Source organism: Pipra filicauda, unplaced genomic scaffold (genome assembly GCF_003945595.2).
Source record: "Pipra filicauda isolate LSUMZ 115617 unplaced genomic scaffold, ASM394559v2 scaffold37_size4185640_pilon, whole genome shotgun sequence".
In the NCBI taxonomy this organism is placed as follows: Eukaryota; Metazoa; Chordata; class Aves; order Passeriformes; family Pipridae; genus Pipra; species Pipra filicauda.
In genome coordinates, this window is record NW_024104509.1 from 563,649 (window position 1) to 577,354 (window position 13,706).

Genomic DNA, 13,706 nt, shown 5'->3' on the forward strand with positions numbered 1-13,706 from the left:
TACACTCTGCTGTAATTGAAGTGCAAACAGTAGGCAATGACTTTAGTTGTTAATACCTATCATGAAGTTATATGGTTTATAATGCTTTTTTTGTATACTCCCATGTTATCAATACAGATGTCAGGCTAAATCTTTTGGATTGACATTAAAATCTATGTTCAGAGAAAAAGCCACAATCACTAAAAAGCAAAAGATCGGGAAAAGCATATAAATTGTGGGGGTTTACAGACTTAAATCCATGGACCGACAGTGAATCTCTAACACCATTCTCAACTTTCTTCCTTCCTCACTTTTCTTCCAGTTTGAATATTGCCCTCCCCGTTTCTAAATGTCTTCAAAGATCTATGCTGGTCACCAAGAGGCCTCAACATTCCAACTGTCGAGGAATGAAGATTGTGGAAATCACCACTATGTTTGGCTAATTCAAAGGCCTCAAGAAGTAGGTGAAAAGAAGAAAACAAAACCAGGGAGATTCCAGGTAGCTGCACAGCTCCCTACAGTGCCTTTCTGCACAGCTGAAATTGGTTTACAGGCTCTGGAGGCTTATATATTGTAACAAGCAGAATATTCAAGTCTGTCACTCCATTCAGCATATTTTCCATATTTGGTTTCTGATATAGAAAAACACTAATTCTACATGAACAGTTAAAGCAGTCTTTACCTTCAAGAACTGAGTGAGTGCTTTTCCTTTGTCTTTTTTTGTCTCATCACTCATGAACCAGTATGTGAGCCCCAAGTACTGATGATACTCTGCAGTTTCTGCCTTTCTTTCAATCGCCTTCAGAAAACTAAATGAAAGGAACACAGGCCAGATCAGACAAATTCTGAAAAGTTGCAAAACTCTATATTCTACTCCCCCATAACATTTCCCTGTTAGAGGACAGAAAAAAAAAAGTCTACCTTCTTTCTGCTTGTTCATAGTTCTTTTGGGAATAATGGATGTAACCATCTAGGGCATGGGACTCAGCCAGATCAGAGTGGGACAACAGAAGCTCTTGTGAAATCTAAAAAAGGATGTAATTGTTTCCTAGTTATTTCCTCCATGAAACCCAGAACTGCACTTAGCTTATAGGAATAACAATAAAGCACTAACCTTAGAAGCCTCATTCATTAAACCTTTGTTTAGATAAGCCTGGCCCCTTATAGCTGAAATCACTGGATCACTGCTTGCATCTACAATCTAGAATATCAAGTAATAAACACCATCAATTCATTCTCTCCCCACACTAAGAAATCAAAGGTGTGAAAAGCAGGCAGATTGCATGAAGATAATGAAAAGAAAACATTTGCATGCTTTCTCTATTACACCAGAAAAGACTTAGACAGAATAATTCTGACAAAGAACAAGTATAAGATAGTAGAGAGTAAGGACAAAGGTACAGAAGCATGAAGAACAACAAAAAACAATGAAACTGTGAGACAAAAAACAAGGGGAAGCAACCATGCTATCTTAAAGTATCTTCATGACTAATGACAAGTGAACAAAGGACATACGAAGCAGGATTATAACAATAATTCAAATTAAAGCGAACAGCAGCCACAGAACTTGCATGAGCCCAGCAGCAGTGAGCAAGAACAGACAATGTCAAAAGCAACAACTTCTAAAATTAGAATTGTGAGTGAAAAAGAGCCTAAAAAACACCCTAAAAAAGCAGAGATGAAAGAAATGTTTGAATTACACTATAGCTGGTAGGAACGGTCTAAACCACATGAATGTAGAAAGGAGGTAGGGATAGAAATACACAGTTTGAGTACAGAAAGATGAGAGCACTTTTTAAAATTTAAAAAAACTACAGCATTTTAGTCCATGAAAATACCTGCTCAAGTGCTTTAATGGCTTCTTCTGCAGCATCAGAATCAGCTATTTTAATCAAAGTCTCTGCTTTCAACTGAAGGACAAGATTCTTCCACCGAAGATTAGGACCCTCAGGAATTTCAAGAGCCTCAAGAGCTGTTGACAAGAAGAACCTTTCATCAAGTAAAGCTAGGAAAAAACAAAACTACAAAGAGCAGCGCTGTTCTAAATATATTTAAAATCTTGTTCATTCCAATTTTTCAGCCTAATAAAGCACCATTTGAACTGCTCTCCCCCATATTTAAGAAATTGTCCTGTAAAATTTCAATTCATTCAAGTTTAAAAACTAAATCAATTTTATGGAGGTCCTCTTAGACACATGGACACTGATTGCTTTTTAGCTGCTGGCCGTATAAATGGAATGCTACCTTCTGTCCCATTTGAGTTCTGAAGAAACAATGACCTTTCAACAGACAAGTCGTTTTACACTTCAGTATTTAAAGAAAATAATATTACTGAAACCAGGGATTTACCTCTGTGCTTTGTACCTTTCTACACAGTACTGCTTACTTTTCCAGTGCACAGTATAACCTCACTTCAGAGAATGAAGGTAACTTTTTGAGCTTCAGGATTCTCCAAAAGCAAGAAGTTCCTGCATAATTCAACTAATTGTTTTTATTTTCATGTATAATGAACTTTTGTCTGACTTGATACAGCCAGTAAGACAGGCCAAGCAAAAAGCAATGCTTCCCCAGAATTCTCTCCAACTTTCCACAGATTCTTTGGACTCAAGGAAAATGTCTGCATCAACTGCATCTTTTAGCAAAGAGCAATACCTTAACTTACCCTTTGCATTGAGAAACAAAACTTTGTTTATTCTGAGCCTGCCATTTTAGTTGCATTTGGTACTAACAAGACCTCACATAAGAAAACAAAACACTTTATTTATATTCCGTATCACTTGCACCTTCACAGATTTCACATTTTTCTCTTCTCCAGGCTGGAAAAGGACTTGAAAGTCTATTTACTTCTCATATGCTGCATTTTTCATATATTTGATCATCCTTATTTACTAGTCTATTAACTTCTACTATTATTTTCTTTTTGAGATGGGGTGGATGGGTATCAGAACTGCACACAGATTGCACCATGCTGCCGATCTGTTTCACTAACCATTTCCTTCCCTGAAATTGCTAATATTTGACTTGCCTGTAAAGCATAGAAGATGAAAGAAGCAGTCCTATTTTTTCATACAGAATGAGGACCCTTCTGCACTCTACTTCAACAAGACTGTAAGATACCTTTGTGGGAACACTTCTTCCCACAGCTCTATGCTTCTGCATTTAAGATGATAGAATTTTATTAATTTTTCTAACACTTAGTTACACACTCAGGTAATCCCCTCAAAGTTTTGCAGCCTACTTTGAACAGAAGCAAACTATAACCTTATTACTCAACAATCATAAAAGGCACAGGTATTGCTGAAAATGTCAGACACCTCCTTCCAGCCTGAAAACAGACATAATTACTATACCGTGCTCTACCTTTTAACTTATTTAAAACAAAAAAACCAACACTCAATGATACAACTTTAACTCTTAACCCAAGGCAACTTAGTTTCTTTAGAATCATAGAATCAACCAGGTTGGAAAAGACCTCCAAGATCATCAAGTCCAACCCTTGATCCAACACCACTGCGGTTACTAGACCATGGCACTAAGTGCCACATCCAGTCTCATCTTAAAAACCTCCAGGGATGGAGAATCCACCACCTCCCTGGGCAGCCCATTCCAACGTCTGATTACTCTCTCTGTAAAAAATTTCTTCCTAATATCCAACCTAAACCTCCCCTGGCACAGCTTAAGACCATGCCCTCTTGTCTTACTGCTGGTTGCCTGGGAGAAGACACCGACGCCCACCTGGCTACAACCTCCCTTCAGGGAGTTGTAGAGAGTGATGAGGTCTCCCTGAGCCTCCTCTTCTCCAGGCTGAACAACCCCAGCTCCCTCAGCCTCTCCTCATAGGACTTGTGCTCGAGTCCCTTCACCAGCCTTGTTGCTCTTCTCTGGACTTGCTCCAGCACCTCAATATCCTTCCTGAATACAAACCCACAGGGAAACCAGTCATGTAAGAGATCTTATCAATTACTACCTGGAAGTCTCCCTTATCTATGTGCTCACATGCTCTTTCAAGGGGTTCTAAAAAAAAGGCAACTTTATAAAAGCCATGTTGTCGATCCCCAAAATACTTTTTCTACATCAATTCTCTAACTCTAAAAATTCCACTTTTATCTAAGTCAACCATTAAACATACTAGACTTGTCAGTGGCTTCTCTGAACTTTCCTACAACCCTTTTTAAAAGTTAGAGCCATGCTATCTACTTCCAAGCATTCATGTGCCAAGACAATTTAAGCAAGCAACTCCTTAAACCTCTTAGTACTCCAGTATTTTCCTCTTCATAATCCTTGGTCAATTCTTAAGTAGGGAAAGATGGGAAAAGAATTACCACATTTTCATTCTTTCTGTAATCAATTTCTTTTTACCTGCTTTGTTCAGTTTTCATATTTCCTCCACCCAAATTCACAGGTCTTTTGAATCTCCATCCTTGGCAAGTACTTTCCCTTGCTTTCAATAATTTACCATGACTGTTCAGCCAGGTTGGCATACTTTTGCCTCTTCAAGTCTTTCTTGAGAAATTTTTCATTGCATTTGTCTCTGTCACTGAAAAAGTCTACTTTGGCTGCTCCTTCATTTATAACCATCAGATAGTGGCTCTGTTCAGATTAGATATGCATCACTGGATCATAATAACTGCCCTCATTCCCAGCTAGCACAGATGAAGTTTTACACTGCGTGAGGTTTTCTCAGATGCAGTGTACTATGCATCATTTCTGCATTTTACATTAACTTGATTGAAAACTTATCTTTCAGGTTGTAATACAAAGTCTACCAGACTAAATACTGGTGACACGTACCCTTGTGGTTTCAGGAAATTATTTGTTGTTTGGCAGCATTGGTCAATCACCAGCTGAAGCAGCACATCAGAACATGCAAACCTTCTAAATGTCAACCATCAGACAGCTTTCTGGTTCCAATTAGCCAAGCATTTTCTCTCTTGCTGAGATTAAGTAGCATAAGGTACTGTTCAGCTGTCATAAACCAAGAGAAGCAGCAAAAGCTGTGAGACTGCAAAAAGCAAGGGACTATGCCTGCTGCTAACTCAGACCTAGGACACAAAGGCCACATTGGCTTGACCAGATAAAGCAGTGTACCTCTGCAGTTGCTCTTTCAGTTAGCAAGCAGTTACCTTGATTGCAGGACAGGACAGCGTTTCTGTATTTGTGAATTTTCACCTGTGCCTCTGCTAAATAATGCCACGCTGCTGGACACTGGTTAGTCTTCTGTAAACCTAGTCGGAATTTAAGAAAGGCAATTAAAAAAGTTGCTTAGGGTTGCTAAGAAACTATAGTTGGGAGATGCCGTATTACCATATAATGCCATCAAAAAAATTATCAATCAGATAAAGAAAAAATTAACTGCAAATCTTGTTGAGTCTTATTTTAGACAGTTTTAGACATACACGCCTCCATGCAAGAAGGCAAAAACTAAGAAGCATGTAAGTTTCAGTTAGGCTTAATTTTGCATATATTGTTACATACACTGAAAAAAAAAAAAAGGGGGAAAAGTGAGAAAATACAAAACACTGGCTTAAGGTACACACTTTTCTTTCAAAAAGAAGAAAATCCTTCACTTTGCAGTTGATCAAACCTATAGATTGCTTTATAAAGTTTTTCTTAGAAACCAGAAAAGGCCTATAGAACTTCAAGACAACAAAAATTAGGATGGCAAGAGTGTTTCACTGAAACTTCTTAATGAACCTGCCTTAATTAAAGATTCATTAATAAAACTGAATTTCTGTCTTCTAAAATATAACCATAATGCCTGAAAGCTTCGATGCCTAAGATGCAAACACTTGGCTCATCGGGAAAGACAAAATTTCCGAGCTTTATACATTGATACATTATACCAACAGCCTTGTTCTTTGCATTCTTCCCTCATGTAAAAGTAAAAATAGGGGAAAATTAATATTAATTAAAATAAAAATACTATCTTTTGTCAAAACCATGATGTATGTTTCATCAAAACATACAGTGGCCATTTAAGCCTAAAACTTGCTTTTCATGGAGCACTTTTTCCTCTTAAGCACATGAAATTTTATTTCACATTTTAGGCAAGACATTATTTCACTGTGGGTACGATACTGCAGAATATTCCAAAATTCAGTTTCAGAAACAATCTCATTCTAAACCTAGGAGAATGGATGCAGGATATCACAATGTTGCCTCACTGAGTCATGAACATTTACATCCCAAATAGTTATTTAGCCAATATTCACAATAAGCTGCCATAGCCAGCACAGTGAGGGTGGGGAGTCTCATTTTCCCACTAGTTTACTTATGAATACTTTACAAAGAGCTTTACCATTTCAATACAAGCAAGTTAATGACAGATGAGTAAGCCAACTCCTCAGCAAATATGGCTACTGTAAAACAACAACAACAAAAAGAAATGCTTCGAATATCTCTTTTTAGATACTTAATGTAAGTATTTATCCAAAGTAAGTGTTCAAGAGGTCTTAAAATGAAGTAACTTCAAAGGAAATTCATCTTTGTTCAGGCAGAGAAATGCAGTGATTCAATTAGAGAAGGTGTATTACATTTTACTTTATAAATTCCACATTCCTTCATTTATTGCTATTGCTCTATTTATTGTTTCATCTAGAAATTTCCCCAATAACAGTAGGATTAAAAAGAGTTTACATTAAAACACTACAGAGTTGACTATAACACCAATGACAGACTTCAGAGATGTTATACTTAAGCTATATTTAAAAAAAATTCAACACTCAATTAGAGAAAGTGTGAGTACCCTCTTAAAGGCTGGTCTTAGAACAGGCAAAGTACTATGCAAGTGTAAGATATATATAACTATTCCGTATAAACTAGTTGGTGTTCAAGTTACAAACTACTTATACCACATATTACATATTTACCTTCAGTAAGACTCTTAACAGCCTCCTTGTATTTCTTTTCTTGGAGGCATTTTATACCAAAACCAATGATGCCTGGACCACTACTTGCGTCCATCTCCAAAAGCCTAGAAAAACAGTGCAGGGCCTCTTCTGACAAAGTACCTGGTTCCAGAAAAAGACACATTTTATAGAGTTTTAGATTAAAAAAAATGCAACAGCATACCTTATCTACTTAAATGACCTTTGAGTTCAAAGTAGTTTTCGAAAGGCATTACATACTTATCACTCTATCCCATAAACAACCCAAAAACCCAGCAGTAATGTAAATACTCATTATCCCCAAACAAAATAAACTGACAGTCTGAAACCTGAATAACCACTTCTGTTAAATTACTACAGGTATACTTCCTTTATTAATAAAAACTAACTCCTTCATATGCTTTTCATTTAAGTCCAGGTGAGTACCCACATGTCAAAATCTACCACAAATAAATCAAAATAATTTCTTTCCAGAGTAGGCCTTGTGTACCTACAAATCTTCTGTGATGAGCTTGCTGAAACAACCTTGCTGTGACACCATATAATGTCTTTGTTTAATTTTAACTGATACCACTAACTTTTGACACTAGTGTTTAGCTATGATTGTAGTCTTGGCAGTGCTAAAAGGAACAATTGTGATTTGCAGCAAAAATCTTTGGACTATTATTTTCTTTTAAAAATTATTAATTCATGTGACATAATGGTTGCCTTTGATTTGCATTTGGTAAAGGGGACTTAAAGACTGAGTTACAAGCCTACAAGTGCAGGGCATGAAGGACTAAGACATAGTTGGAATGACTCAGATATAAACAAACAGCCTTACTAAAATATAAGCATCCTTCCCACTCCAACAAGCCTGTGGGAGGGTGACGTTGTCAGAGTACTGGTATACAAGAACTGTGCCAACTTCTTCCTTTGAAATTAGTTTCTGCCTGTTTCTTCAAAACATTAAGCATTTTCAAATGTTTTACGAATTCAGAGTCTGGTTTGTCTTCATCCTTTTTAATACAAGTCAAAAATTCGCTCTTGTTTTCTGCTGCTGCATTATCTCACGAAGCCTACCTTCAAAACTGGAAAAGGCATTTTTCTGCCTAAGCTAAAAGTTATTTCTTTTTATATAAACCAGAGGTGTTTTCTTTTCCTGATCTTCTTTCCTTGTTTTAAAAATAAAATCAACTTCTGATGCCTTAAGAAATAAATTAAATACCAAAATCTAGTAATTATCTTTGAAAATGCTAAGAAAGTGTCCAACACTACTGCACTGTTTAGTGAAGTACTGAAAATAGCAACTGCATACTTTCAGATCCCTGCACTTCCAAACACATCATGTTTTGTTCCTACCAACCTGTCCCTCCCCCGCCCTGGAAAGATTCTCCTTTTCTGCTTAGAACACATATCTAAACAGATCTGTTTATTTCCTATTCACAAGGTACACTTTTTAAGAAAATTTCGCAAACATTTGTTTGGGGTTTTTTTTTCCACCAAGAGAGATAATCCGTGTCAAGAATAACCTAAGTGTAGCCCATCCTCTGCCTTACAGCACCAGTTAATACACTCATTTTCTCAAGAAGTTAACCTTCGTTTTTCTAGAGAGACTGCTTTCAAGTTTTGCACAGCGTTCCTTCTTTAAGACCTCACACATTGCCAGAGTTGGACCTAATTTACAGAAGTTTTTTGTCAATTTACAGTCACACTCAGTTACAGAGCTAGGAAATAGCAAGTCATAGGACCAAATACTTCATTTCCAGAAACATAACATAGCAGTAAAGAGTGTACTTGTATCAGGTTATGAAGGACAAAAACTTGGAAACAGATTGTAACAAAACTAACTATAAAAGAAATAATTTAAGCCCCAGAAATGCCTAAATTCATCCTACTCACCTGAATTAACAAAGTGCAAGCAAAGTACTTCTAAAGGATAACTCATGGTAGGATACAAAGCCATCATATCATTACAGGCCTTTTCCAACCTAGCTGCTTCATGAGGAAACTTGGAAGGAAGAAAAGTAAATAGTTATTTTTGTGAACTATCAGATGTGAGATATTATTTATTCACTGATTAAGATACCTTAACATAACCTTACTTTTGACAAGCACTGGATAAAGTCTTTGTAAAGATTTTGGTGGTCTTCGCCAGGAATAGTGTCAGCAGAGTTCACTGCATGTTCAAATGCGGTCAAAAGCTGCATCAAAAGAAAAAAGTCAAAGTACAAAAAATAATGACTCGAGGGAAATGTTATCTTCATAGAATAGAATATTTCAGTTGGAAGGAAGATACAATAATTATTTAGTCCACATGCCTCACCACTTCAGATCTGACCAAAAGCTAAAGCATGTTATTAAGGGCATTGACCAAATGCCTCTTGAACACTGACTTTCTAGAAAGGTCATTTCAGTGTCTGATCATTCTTTTTGTAAAACAGTGCTCCCACATGGCAAGTCCTGTGAACCATTCCCATATTAGATTACTAGATCCCAGGGAGAAGAGTTCAGCATCTCCCTTTCCACCTTCTCTTCCTCAGGAAGCTGCAGACAGCAAAGGTCACCCCAGACTCCTCTTCTCCAAACAAGACAAACTCAAAGTTATCATCTGCTCCTTGGAGGACATGCTTTCTAGCCCTTCCATAGTTAACTAGATAGTTACGTATTACCTATTCATTATGTTTACTATGAACAGAGAGACTCACAAAGCAAGTTCCTTATCATGAAGCAGTACTCAGGACCTAAAACATTTTAATTGTCTTGTACAAGATGAAGCAATAATACACTGCTAATAACATAAGACGGCACAAGGCGAAATTTGTAAGAATATACATTCTTCTTCAAACCTAATCCCACCTAAAAGAAGGAACTTAGGTTACTATCCTCTACAGTTAGCTGTAAGCCCTTCTCTCTGCTCTAATCTAGAAATCTAGTCTTTTTTTTCTTGACTCCTTATAGTTTGGAGAACACAGACACCAGAGTGCTAACCAAAAAGTTGCCCACAGCTTGTCCATGAAATATGGAATAGTGCATTGCCTTCAGTGCCGCCTCCTTCCAGGTTCAGGTGCTTTACTCAAAATTGCAGTAAAGTGTACTGTAGGTCTGCATGTGAAACCCAATTCTGACACTTACGCAATTTTTTTTCTATTTTAAAGTTCTTTTTTATTACCAAAAAAGAAACCAGTGCTGCCTGCAGCACCTCTTTTCTCTAGTAGCTCATAAGTTATAACATTTGGCTTCTCAAACGTAGAGATCCAGACTCAATTTTCTGCTGTCTGAAATGGTTTCAATTTGTATTTTCTGCCTTTCTGGAGCACTGTTACCAACCAGACCAGAGACGAAAAATTTCCACCCTTCGTGTTGAAGGAGGTTCATCTTGCAAGAACAGATACAAAGATAAAACAAAATAAACTTTGTGTGTCTGAGGCGTGTCTGAGGCACAAGGGATGTGCCGAAGCAGGAAAGCCCAAGAGAGCATGCCCCAACATAAGTAAACTAGTTGGTTAAAGAAGTCACATGGTGTTAAGGAATAAAACCGCGCCAAGTTTGAAATAAAGCCTCTTTGTCCCACCACCCACGAGGAGCTGTACTTCTTCCTTGTTATACAAGGACCACCACTGCTACAACTTTGTCCATAGAGAACACAAGGATGAGTATAATTCGTGATCATTCTGTTTGCTTCAATGAGCTTTGATGCTTTCCTAAGAAGTGAGAGTTTAAAATCTACAGCAAACTATCTAAGATAAACAATAGGTACAAAGAAATGGAAAACCAGCACAAAGCTATCTCTTCCACCCTGGAGGAAAGCAGGGGGGGAGGTTTGTTGTTTTGAGGAATGTCTGTATTGGTTTTGCAAGCAAGGTTTTGGTAAGCACGGGAGCTAGTGGAGCAGCTTCTGTGAGAAGCTGCTAGAAACTCTGCCCATGTCCGACAGAGCCAATGCCAGCTGGTTCCAAGACAGACTCGCTGATGGCCAAGGCTGAGCCCATCAGCAATGGTGGCAGTGCCCTGGGAAAAGACATTTAAGAAGGGGAAGAAACTGGTGCAACAGCAATTACAGGCAGAGAGAGGAGTGAGAATATGCGAGAGCAAGGAAAGGATCCATGCTGGAGCAGTCTGTTCCTGAAGGACTGCACCCAGTGGAAGCGACCCATGCTGGAGCAGTTCATGAAGAATTTAGGTGCCTCACTGTACCTAAGGCCCATCTCAGGCTGCTGCAAAATTGTTGTTTTTGTTGGAGAAGCTTAGTACCACTGAACATTGAGACAGTCAATTCAGACAAACAGGCTTCAACTGAGGTCCTAACTGCATTGTACATATATATTTATCTAGTTGAAGGAGGAGTGAGAAACATTACCAACTGCTCAGTCTTATTATCCTGGTTCCTTGTACCGTCTTTCAGTAACTGGATCATCTTCTTCCAAAGCTGATGAAGCTCTGCCTTTTCTGCACCTTCCTCCTGTCTCATTTGTATTAGTTTCTGCCATGTTTCAGCCACCTGTCAACAGGAACAAACGAACCATGCTGTTACTCTTCAAAGAACTGGAGGTCCAATGCAAGCATACTCAACTCTACCACACTAAGATAGACAACAGAGTAATATTTAAAGTAACAACCCAGATTTACCTGCTTTCTGATTAAAGCAGTAATAAGTCCCAAACCACTGTGTGGGACCTGTCCACCTTCAAGGTACAGAAAATAAGATAGAGAACATCAAAAGTATGAATTCTGACTCTGGTTCCTGGAGGAAATCAACAGCAGAAATAGATCTAAACAGTCCTTCAATAAACTCTGAAGGAATAAGCCTTATGAACAGAAAGAGAACAGCAGCAGCAGTACATATTGAAATTCCAGTGTGGAATAGTCAACAGAACTTAAAAGAAAAAATACGACTGCAAAGGCTAACTTCAGTTTCCTGCTCCACATAGAGCAAGTCTGCTTTCATATGCTAAATTATTAGCATTGAATTGAGTTTCAGAAACCGGTATAAAAAGTGGCTTTGGAACAAATTAATAGTCTTGAGCCTGATGCTATGTGATATGTAAATTTTTTCATTTTTCATTGTTGTAGGTAAGGTGGGAAGATGACAGAGAGTACAACGATGCACCATCTTGTAAGAAAGCAACCTTTTCAAAGAGCAAAGGAAAAGTCACTAGCATACCTCCAAAATACTCATTCTGTAACATTATTACAGAGACTGCAGGAAATATTACTGTTGAACTACTCAGGCATTCAACAACTCCACCTCATGGCACTGACAAGGGTTATGATTATTTCTGCAAAGCTCTTGAGTGGCTTTTTGTGTCCTTATTGTTCTGCTGGGAATGCAGTACATAAGACTCATGCAATTGAGTTTAAGTTGTGTATGTATCCTACCTTACCCTCTGGAATGAAGCATCAGGGAGGGACAGTCTAGGAGGGGATCACCACACCAGTGAAGGATTAATCAGACACCTAGAATTGGCCAAGCAAGTCAAATGACACCTGACTCACATATATTGCACGTAAACGTGCATTTGAGACCATTCGTGACTTCTAGAAATATAACAGAAAAATTATATTCCACCCTTTCAGTCTGTATTCTGATAGTCTTGTCACTTTCTGACGGTTTAATGGATTGCATCCAAGTTTTACAGAGTGGAAAAGAAAGAAATACAGTTAAAATCAGTTCTTCCTGGCTGCGGTCCACAAGGAGATCTTAAGTCATCTGTGGCCCAAAAAGTGGGGATTCCCTGATGAAAAATAGTTACTTCTGATCAAATTGAAAATTCTTGTTAGAAGAGAGAAAGTAAAGTACTTGACCTACCTCTAAATACTTTTTTTCTTGATGATATAGTTCCACAAGCTTGTTACATACATCACACCATTTCTGTTTGTCACCACTAGAAAGGAGGAAGAAAATCCCCAAAAAACAAGCTAAGTTTTTCACATAATAGTATGATGCTTTCCAAATTCTGGTGAAAAATTCTCAGTAGGTTCAGTTGTCAAACTAATATTTAGAATAAATGCTCCATATCTCCCTCTAGGTTTTATTCATTGCTGCTCTGAATAAGAAAAAAAAATACTTTTAAGGACTGTACATTTCTTTTTGATCAATTTTCAAATAAAGCAAACAAGCCGAACACTTCTGTCAGTTAAAGTGATAGCTGAGTTAAATTTGTTTAGAACTGTATCTCTTTGAGTCAGATGACATATATTCTGTGATCTTAAAGCAGAGAAAAATAAGCCTATTTATTAATGCAGGCAATGAACAATCAGAGCTAAATGCTTCAAGGCAGTGAGTTTACACAGGAATAGGATAATAAGGAATTCGCTAAACTACTAACCTCAGGTCCAATTAAACTAAGAGTTTTTGCCTTACCAAAAGTGAAGAAATAAGAAACCTTATTTGGTAGAGAAAACCTTAGTAAAAAGTGCTGATGCACTGACATGAGAAGGCTTTAAAAAAAAGTAATCAAAGTCTGTACTGTATATCAGCAATGGCATTCACTAAACTATAAATCTTAGACTGAACTAAGGCATTTAATGTCCTTTACCTTTTGTAGAGTTCCAAGAGTTTTTGGTAAACATCTGCTAAGTCTCCTTTGACATCTGTTTGGTTGGGTTTCTCATATAAATTTGCTAATCCCTTAAAAAAAAGCATAAAAATAAGTAAGATTTTATGTCAACGGTTATGCATTATGAGACCACTACCAGTTCTGCCTATAAAAATTATTCCATTGCCTAAAATGGGGTCCAGTGTTAATGTAAAAATTGTTGAGCAGAATTCTGCATAACCTTCTGAATTCTACTCACATTAAGTGAAAAGCTTTCCTCACTTTCTTAATTAATACCAACAACTCTTTGGAACTTACATAT

The 13,706-nt window shown here is 37.5% G+C and overlaps 1 protein-coding gene across 3 annotated transcripts in view; it reads right to left on the reverse strand.

Moving 5' to 3' along the window:
- Positions 1–13,706, reverse strand: part of TTC37 (tetratricopeptide repeat domain 37) — a 48,352-nt gene that overhangs the window by 31,704 nt on the left and 2,942 nt on the right. For all 3 annotated transcript variants that reach the window (XM_027728974.2, XM_027728980.2, XM_027728981.2), the window contains 11 exons: positions 13,385–13,476; positions 12,655–12,730; positions 11,206–11,346; positions 8,951–9,049; positions 8,748–8,856; positions 6,849–6,989; positions 5,103–5,204; positions 1,818–1,951; positions 1,094–1,180; positions 901–1,004; positions 662–788 (listed from right to left, as the gene is read on the reverse strand). In XM_027728974.2, coding sequence (XP_027584775.2) covers positions 662–788; positions 901–1,004; positions 1,094–1,180; positions 1,818–1,951; positions 5,103–5,204; positions 6,849–6,989; positions 8,748–8,856; positions 8,951–9,049; positions 11,206–11,346; positions 12,655–12,730; positions 13,385–13,476 — 1,212 coding nt within the window. The remainder of the gene's footprint in view (positions 1–661; positions 789–900; positions 1,005–1,093; positions 1,181–1,817; positions 1,952–5,102; positions 5,205–6,848; positions 6,990–8,747; positions 8,857–8,950; positions 9,050–11,205; positions 11,347–12,654; positions 12,731–13,384; positions 13,477–13,706) is intronic.